This window comes from Prionailurus bengalensis, chromosome B2, assembly GCF_016509475.1.
Source record: "Prionailurus bengalensis isolate Pbe53 chromosome B2, Fcat_Pben_1.1_paternal_pri, whole genome shotgun sequence".
Taxonomy (NCBI): domain Eukaryota; kingdom Metazoa; phylum Chordata; class Mammalia; order Carnivora; family Felidae; genus Prionailurus; species Prionailurus bengalensis.
Window position 1 is genome coordinate 121,934,682 of NC_057349.1, and position 9,184 is coordinate 121,943,865.

At 40.7% G+C, this 9,184-nt stretch overlaps 1 protein-coding gene across 2 annotated transcripts in view; it reads right to left on the reverse strand.

Moving 5' to 3' along the window:
* Positions 1–7,960, reverse strand: part of HBS1L (HBS1 like translational GTPase) — an 87,211-nt gene extending 79,251 nt beyond the window's left edge. Inside the window, exons 1-2 of one of the 2 annotated variants that reach the window (XM_043593059.1) lie at positions 7,732–7,958; positions 3,201–3,266 (exon numbers count right to left, since the gene is read on the reverse strand). In XM_043593059.1, the coding sequence (XP_043448994.1) occupies positions 3,201–3,266; positions 7,732–7,774 (109 nt within the window). In that variant the 5' untranslated portion in view covers positions 7,775–7,958. Of the gene's footprint in view, positions 1–3,200; positions 3,267–7,731 lie in introns of both variants that reach the window. The other variant, XM_043593060.1, reaches the window with a different exon arrangement.
* Positions 7,961–9,184: the final 1,224 nt, after the last annotated feature.

Below are 9,184 nucleotides of genomic sequence, written 5' to 3' on the forward strand. Positions count from 1 at the left end.
GAAAATGAACCACACACAAGACACACCGTCAAGACCTATGAGAGACAAAGGGATAAACTCTGACCTCAAGAAAGCGAGGCCATGAACACACACAAAAAAAACACCCTCTGAATGCCTGACGTGGTATGCCATCAGTTCCTTACACGAGATCAAGAATACGTTACCCAGATAAGCCTAGATAAATGAATGTGTTAACCTGCAAGATTAAGATGTCTTTCAGCAGTCTCTCTCTCTATAAAGGTTTCCACACTGTGCAAGCCAGATTCAACCAACTTCCAGATCCTGTAGCCCTTAATTCCTGTAAGGTATCTCTTGAATCTATCTCCAAATCGAATGCTACCACCCTTGTCCTAAACTTTGATTCTCAAAGCAAACATCAACAGACTATGGAGAGCTTATTAAATAAAAGAGCAGCTATGCCCCCCTCTGAACAGGGCCAAGAATTACTTTTCTAATAAATTCCCCAGTGATGCTGATGGTACCTGGACCACACTTTGAGAACACTGTCCTCAAATATCTTCATCTCCTCTAGATTAATAAACCCATCTCCAAACTAATCTATGTACATCCCCTAATGTACTACCTTCAATCCAGTCTCTACTACGTAAGAGATTTTTTAAAAAACTCCCATCTAGGGGCACCTGGGTGGTTCAGTTGGTTGAGTGTCTGACTCTTGATTTCAGCTTAAATCACGATCTTAGGGTCCCATGACCAAGCCCCTGCTTAAGATTCTCTCTCTCTCTCTCTCTCCCTCTGCCCCTCTCCCCTGCTCAGGTGCGCATTCTCCCTCTTGCTCTCTCTCTCTCTCTCTCTCTCTCTCTCTCAAATAAAATTAAATACTCCAATCTAATTATCACACTCACATCATCTTCTCAGTTTCATGAACATGCCATGCTCTCCACTGCACTTAAAATATGAGTGATAAAGTTAATGCTACCAGATATCACTTTATCACCTAGTCAACTGTGACAGTATATCGTAGGAACCCCAAAGGGTTAACCCATGAAGTTTTTTTAACACTGCAAATGGCAAGTGTCTCAGAGGTACCTTGAAAAAAATGAAATTTCTTTTATCCTTCATCCCTACAAAATGTGGTCTTGAATCCCAGCAAAGGAGCTCTAAAGGCATGATGATTAAGCCATCTCTGAGCTTGTAACCCAGTCTTCTTTACTCTGCTTTGTGATGCTGGGGTTGCAGTCTCTAGGAAGTTCATTTCTTTGACAGCTGGCTCCCTTTTAGGATCAGCCAATGGGGAGATGCTAGAGGGAGACTGGAAGGTCAGAAGAGGAAGACACGTGCTCCTTTCCTTTCTGCTTCTTGTCCATCCCCCATCTGCCCAGCAACACTGCACGCTGCAGTAACAGCAGTTAGTACCAGTTAGCAGTTTTCCCAAAACTCCCAGAACCAGCTTCAGTGTGCCCCTGCCCACATCCCTCAGATACCCTCCAGCCTGCTGACTAGAACTCCCTGTTGAAAAGGCTGAATCCCAGGTTCACAAGGTCCTTTTGCAGGCACCGGTACCAGCCATGCACTGTCCCCCTCCTCAGAGGTCTGAGTCTCCATTCCACAGCCCCTCCTCTGAACTTCAGAAGCAAAGCAGCACCGTCCTGTCACAGGTCTAAGTTCCAGCTAGAAGCACCTCCAGGAGCTTCTAAAAGGTTGGGTCTGACCTCGCCCACGTGCTCCTCCAGGAACTCAGAACTGTAAATGTTTCCTGAAGTTACCGCCTCCCTGACACTTTGCTCGCCCTTTTTGCATTTTTTTGTTCTCTAAAACCTAGCTAACAATTTTTTTTGTATTAAATTCTCTCTGGCAGAGGTGCCTGGGTGGCTCAGTCAGTTAAGTGTCTGCCTTTGGCTCAGGTCATGATCTCAAAGTCCATGGGTTCCAGCCCCGCATCGGGCTCTGTGCTGACAGCTCAGAGCCTGGAGCCTGTTTTGGATTCTGTGTCTCCCTCTCTCTCTCTCTCTCTCCCCTTCCCTTGCCTGTGCTCTCTCTCTCTCTCAAAAATAAACAAACATTATAAATAAATAAATAAATACTCTCTGGCAAAATGACTGGTACAATTTCTATCTCCTAACAGGATCCTGAATGGTAAGTGTGTAACACTAGAGGAAGATTGGAAAGGCCCTGATAGTAGTAAGGCTAAATGAGGAAAGCAGAAATCAAGAGCTAGATGCATTTCAGAGGAATAAGGAGAGGTGCTAAGACAAGTTGTGGAGTATCTCTGCTTTATGGGGAAGAGGAATTCTAAAAAGTCAGAAGGGACATATTTGGTCATCAGAGACTGAAAGTGAGATTAAAGCAGGTACAGGTCTACAGGGCAGCTTCAGACACTAAATGGGATTAAAGACAAAGTGGATTTTGATAGAATGTTAATTATATTAAGCCCTTAATATAGAGCCCTTAAACTTGTAGAGAATGAGTGCTGTGAATTACACTTATGTTGTACCTAACTGTATTTAATTTTACCCTTTCACAGCATAGTAAAATTTAGCAGGGCATTTTAACTAACTGTTTATAGAACAGAATGAAGTTTGAAGACAAGTATATTATTAGGGAAATTATGAGAAAAGGTCTGGACGAACATTATGTATTTGCTGAAAAGAATATATGAATGTTTCATGTTTTCTTTATACAGTGACAAAGAACTCTTTCAGCAGGTAGGCAGGAGATACAAACTGATGCCCAGTCCTACTGAAAAATGAACTCTACATGACTCTTTGGCTCCATCAGAAGTCTGAACTACATATATTTGGTTTATTTAACAAACTATATAACAGTAAACTGAAGTACTATATGAAACGTAGTCTATGTGTAACACCTCAATGTTTCTAATATTCAAGAGATCCCTGAGTATATAAAGTTAATTGCTATCTCCTTTCAAAAGTTTTAGGTTTTCATTATTGACTAAATTACCATTTCAGTAAAATTTAGATTAACTGCATGTTACAAAGAATTTTGGAAAAAACATACTTTTCAAAGTTTTCTTCAAATTGTTGTTGAAAGCTAAATGATGAAATCAATACTTTAAATTCTTTTCTTAGGTAAAGAAATGATTTTATACACCTTTAAAAGTTAACATACAATTATCTTTTAAACATTACATAATATCATAGCCTTATGGAACACTCTAGTCCTAGAATGACAATGATACTTACTTAACATTTTTAAACCCCCAAATAATGGAAATCAAATACCTGTTGATGGCGAAATACAATAATCATCCTCTACAGACTGGCCATAGAGATCATCATCTTCAAAATCTATAATAAAAACACAAAAGATAAATTTATTTACAAGTTCTTTTTATATTCTTAGTTATTAACAAGGAAGCATCAGAACTTTCTCCAAACTAAACCATCCCTCAAAATTACAGGAACTTGGAATGTCTGCTTTTCCAAAAAATTCTAAAAATTTTATCCACAAAGTAGGTACTTACTGACTTTATGCATAAAGACATACACAGTTCTGGGGCGCCTGGGTGGCTCAGTTGGTTGAGCGACCAACTTCAGCTCAGGTCATGATCTCATGGTTTGTGAGTTCGAGCCCCGCGTCGGGCTCTGTGCTGACAGCTCAGAGCCTAGAGCCTGCTTTGGATTCTATGTCTCCCTCTCTCTCTGCCCCTCCCCTACTCATGCTCTGTCTCTCTGTGTCTCAGAAATAAACATTAAAAAAAAATTTTTTTTTAAGATATACACAGTTCTTCATTTTTTTAAGCTAACTGGGTTTCATTAAAATTTTTCCAAGTTTTCACTTTATGCAATCAAAAAACGATAACACCACAGGCCACAAATTTGAATTGTCTCTCTGGTGTTAAAACCTGAAATAAGCCATCCATTCATTTTTTTTTCACCAAGTGCTGTCTATGACCTAAGCATTTATTTCCCATACAATCGACTAGCACAGGGTATACAATCAGACCATCAGACCATGAGAACAGATTTTCTTCACGTCAAGCTAATTTCTATAAAAACCATCTTATCCTAAACTCCCTTGTGCTCTGTTCACGCTAATTGGACTTCTTTTCCTAGTGACCAGAATATGCACTTTGCCCAGATTTCCTAAAGCTGCTTCTTTTTCCTAGTTAAGGTTCCAGCTCAAATGTCACCTGTTTGCATACATCTTCCCTGACAACTACCTTCCCTGACCATTCCGGTAGAGCAGCAAGCCCCCTACCACTTTTACTCTCTAGCACACTCCTCCAACTGTCTGTCTTCAAAGCACTATACATCTATGTCATTCCACGAGACTATAAGCTCCTTCTGGGCAAGGCTTTGTCTTAGCCAACTACCTAGCACATGTTTGGAACTAAATTAATTCTTGTTTGATTACAAAGTAATGAATCAAACAATTTAAAACTAAAACCTCCAAGAAACATAAATATATTTACATAAAGGTATTTATTCACATGATAGACTATGCCAAGGACTAATAAAGATATCTGAGGGGCAACAGTGAGTGACAGGCACATTCCCAGATCTATAGGAACCTAAACTCTAACAGGAACCAAACACAAAAAAACAGGCAATTAAAAAATTATATGACAAGTGTCTGAGACATGAGAAATACAGACTGATTTGGGAACACACACGTGAACAACAAAAACAGAACTAGAAGTGCGGTGGCTAGAGAAAGATCCCCAGGAAAGTAGTATTGAAACTAACTCCAAAGGATAGGTACCTAGTTTCTCAGGGTATTTATGTATCAGGAACAGCATGTTCAAGTGCTGAAACCAAATGTTTATGGCAAAGAAAAATTAGACAAATACAACTATTGGATAAAAATATGTACCAGTCAATAAATTATTAGATCACAATCCTAAGTCAGCAACTTATAAATGAGTCATTTACAAAAAAAAAAAAAAAACAAAAACAAAATTAGACATTAAAGGCAAGAATCTTTTTTACCAGGTTAGTTTTCCAACTGAAAGTGACCCTAACAGTGCCACAATATAAAGTTTATTTATTTTTGACAGAGAGAGAGAGAGAGAGAGAGAGAGACAGAGACAAAGCATGAGCGGGGGAAGGGCAGAGAGAGAGAGGGAGACACAGAATCCGAAGCAGGCTCCAGGCTCTGAGCTGTCAGCCCAGAGCCCGACATGGGGTGGGGGCTCGAACCCATGGACTTCGAAATCATGACCTGAGCCAAAGTCGGATGCTCAACCGACCGAGCCACCCAGGTGCCCCAACAGTGCCACAATATAAAAGGATGAAGAGAGAGGCACCTGGGTGGCTCAGTCGGTTGAGCCTGTGACTCTTGATTTTTGATTTCACTTCAGGTCAAGAGATCTCACAGTTGTGAGATGGGGGTGGAACCTGCTTAGGATTCATTCATTCTCTCCCTTTCTCTCTCTCTCCCTCCCTCCCCCCTCCCCCGCTAGCACTCTGTTTCCCAATAAATAAATAAAGATGAAGAGAATTCTGTCCTAGGATTTTTGTAAAGTGGTTCTTTTCCTTGACAAAATTTTGTAATATTTACAGCACATAAAGTATTTTACCAGCTACTGGAGTAAATGTAACAACAGAGTAAAAGAACAATAAAGAATGGACTATGCCCTCCTGGCACTTTTAAATTAGTAGCTAACTGAGGGGTGCCTGGGTGGCTCAGTCAGTTGAGTGTCTGACTTCGGCTCAGGCTCAAGTCATGATCTCACAGGTCGTGGGTTCGGGCCTGGCACCGGGCTCTGTGCTGATAGCTCAGAGCCTGGAGCCTGCTTCGGATTCTGTGTCTCCCTCTCTCTCTCTGCCCTTCCCCCGCTCATGCTTTGTCTCTGTCTCTCAAAAAATGAATAGACGTTAAAAAAAAATTAAAAATTAGTAGCTAATTGAGCATTAGCTAAAGGCAGTCATGTAAGGTACTCTCCAAACAACAGAGAAGAACAAAGTGAGAGTTAATTTGAGGAACCAATAGGTTTTAAAGCACATACTCTAATAAAGTTATATTACTTTCGAGAATTTTCAAATTATTATTTGAAAACAATACAAAGGAAACAGTAACTAGGAAAAAAAAAGAAGAAGAAACTGGACCCTTAAAATGAGTAGAACTTTTATAAGCAGGAAATGGGGAGGAACCTCCCATGCTACAGGAACAGCTTGTTTATGACATCATCAATTGTTCCAAAGAAACAAGACCAAAAAAACCAACCTGACCTGGGACTGCCCAGGTGAAAAGATATTTAGCACTCATTCCCACAGGACCCGCACCTCTCATCCAGGAAGCCTTCCTTCACACAGAAATCCTGCTTTAAACTCCTCCAACCCACTCGGGAATAAGGTGTTCTCACTTAAGTAGTAGCGCCCACAGCATCTTGGGAGTACTTTTTGTAGTAGCATGTCATACTCGAATCATCGGTTACTTGTGTATTTCCCCCTCTACAGTCCCTCAAACATCTTACTATTTTTCCCCAAAGCTTGGAGCAGTACTCCAAGCACCCAATTAATGAAGAATAGGCACTCAATTAATGTTGGCTGAAGAGATTATGCATACTTATTGAAGAAATGAGTACATTGCAATTAGGCCTCTCCATACTTTTCCTGTCATAACTGCAAAACTATGTCTCGGGCCTAAAGTCATCTCTCAGGCAGCAGCGATCCACATGCAATAAATCCACTGCATATACTTAAAACGACCTCCAATCTGAAGTGAACACCAGGAACCTAACATGTGCCAGGCTGGCGAGGCGAATCTCCAAATGCAGTACAGGGTGTTAGCTACCCTTCACTATGGTTAGGGCATACTGATGTTCTAGAATAATCTGTTGACAGTGCCAATAACAACCACTAACATACTAAGCACACTTAGACTATTAGCACTTTAAAAAGCAACAGGTCTTAACTCCTTTTTTGAAGTCCTTCATATTTGTTTATAATTTTAGTTTGTATGATGCTTGGTGATGCCTACCTCCTACTACAAGGAGATGACGCACTTATCCTAAACTAATTCTAACTCCTTTTAAACTCCTAGAGAACATTCATATGCACATTTTTTATTTCATTTTTAAAAATCAGTAAGTACTTTCTGGAGCCCCCTTGCTTCTAGAGTTGCTTTTTTCCCATTCCAAAAAACATTTATATTGAGCATTATCAACCAAGAACGGAGTATACACCTCAAGATCATCTGATCCACTTATTAATTAGGCCGTTTTAATATCTTTTTTATCGTCTCCTAAGTTTCCAATTTAACTTGAAACTCATACAACCTAAGTTCAGTTAGCTCAAACCAGGTTCTACACAAAATGTATGCATGAACAAACACAGAAGATTCATCATGTATATCTAATAGTTACAGCCTAACAATTGAAGGTAAGCATGAAATCAATCCGTCTTTTACAAGCGAGCATCATTTCGTGGGCATTTTTTAAAGTGGGGTCGGAAGAGAATACCTAGAAGGAGGCAACTGTGTACCCGACCTGGGAGGAAACAATGGGAGGGAGAGGTGACGTGCACAAATATCACCGAATCCCAACCTCCGCAAATGTCCTCCCCATAGGACGACGTGCAGCACCTCTCCTGCCCTAAAATAAAACCAATCCCAGAGGGCAGAAATCACGACATAAAACAACGCCACTCGCTGGCATTCAGATGAACTGTTATTTTCTCCAACTGAGCCTGCTGTGAATTCCACCCTGGCACCACTAACGAGAAACTCACAGATCAAAGTGTATGCCAACGGGCTGGAATCCCAGCTGGAACGGCGACAATGACGTCCCGGCAAGACCCTGCCACATACCTTCATCGTAGTTATAGCCTCGAACATTCCGATGCCGGGCCATGGCGGGAGAACGGGCCTTTGCCACAGCCCCTCACAAAACACACGGCTTAGATACTGATAAGGCGCCAACTGCGGCCTGGACAACACACACACGCCATCTTAGCTTCCGGCAGGCCTCTGCGCTGAGCTCCTGCGCACGCGCTACGTCTTAAGCCGCGCACTGCGCGACAGCAACTTCTCGGGGTCACCCGCCTCCCCGGAGCGCATGCGCAGTTATGCTCACGAAAAAAAAGCTCTTGGGCGTGCCCCGCCCACAGACAGGTTGACTGACAGGGGTTTCAGGGGGCGGGTATCCCAGCGCCTACCTTTTGTCGATTTGGAACAAAAATTTGGAGCGTGAGTTCGTGACCTACGCCAGCGTTCCAGGTTATTTCCCAAACTGGTTTCTGCTAATGAAGCCGACTGTGTGCCCAATAAGAGCAGGAAGCTTGTGTAGCTTTCATCTTTGAGGCCCAGGTAGGGACATGATAGACACTCCCAAACTTGTACATGTTTGGTTTAAGAATTAGTTCAAGATTCAGAAGGCAGAAAAAAGGGCTGTTTAAATGAATATATATGGTAAAGTTGAGAACCTGGATACAAGAGGTCACCATACTTTCGTGTGTTATTTACTGTTTCACGTATGTGCTCCGTCCTGCATTAATATCTATAGTAAACAGCTGTCTGCCCTTAGCGATGCAGAGGATTATAATCAGCATCATGAAGAATTCTGTAAGCATTCATTGAACACGTAATCATGTGTAGCATACTAAGAGTATTAAATACAGCTTTTTAGACATAACATTGGCTTTAAAACATACATTTGTTTTAACCCGTGTTTTTGAAATGCTGTTACTTTACATCAAATTCTAGAAATGAGTTGAAAGCTTACTCAACTTTATTATACATAATAAAAAGATAATAATACCAGTGCAATTCGTATTTGTAAGTGGCTGGAAATATAATTTACACATGCATTTGAGTGTGTCTAACTGCCAAGTGTTTGTTCTTAACTATCACTGATGTTTAATGTAGCTCCAAGACGAAATTATACACAAAAATAGTTGCTAATTTTATATGGCTTAAGGGTTTTCTTTATTTTACACTTGTAGATAATTTTTTATGTTGCAGTCTGTTCTAAAATGGAGATAGTTAATAGTATCTAACTCACAGAGTTGTAAATAATAAAGTATCTTTTTAAGAGTATTTCACACAGATCTCCGTAGGTGCTTTAAAATATTAGGCATTATTAAAATACAAATAGCAGCTTCTAGTCCACTGTAATTGTCAATTACAAGCTTCAGCGTAACTCACTGAGATATGAAATAGATGAGTTATAAATTGCACTACAGAAGCAATGAGGAAGAAAACATTACTTCTGCCTGAGGAATAGTATATAATTTGCCTTTGGTTCATCAACAATGCACTCTCT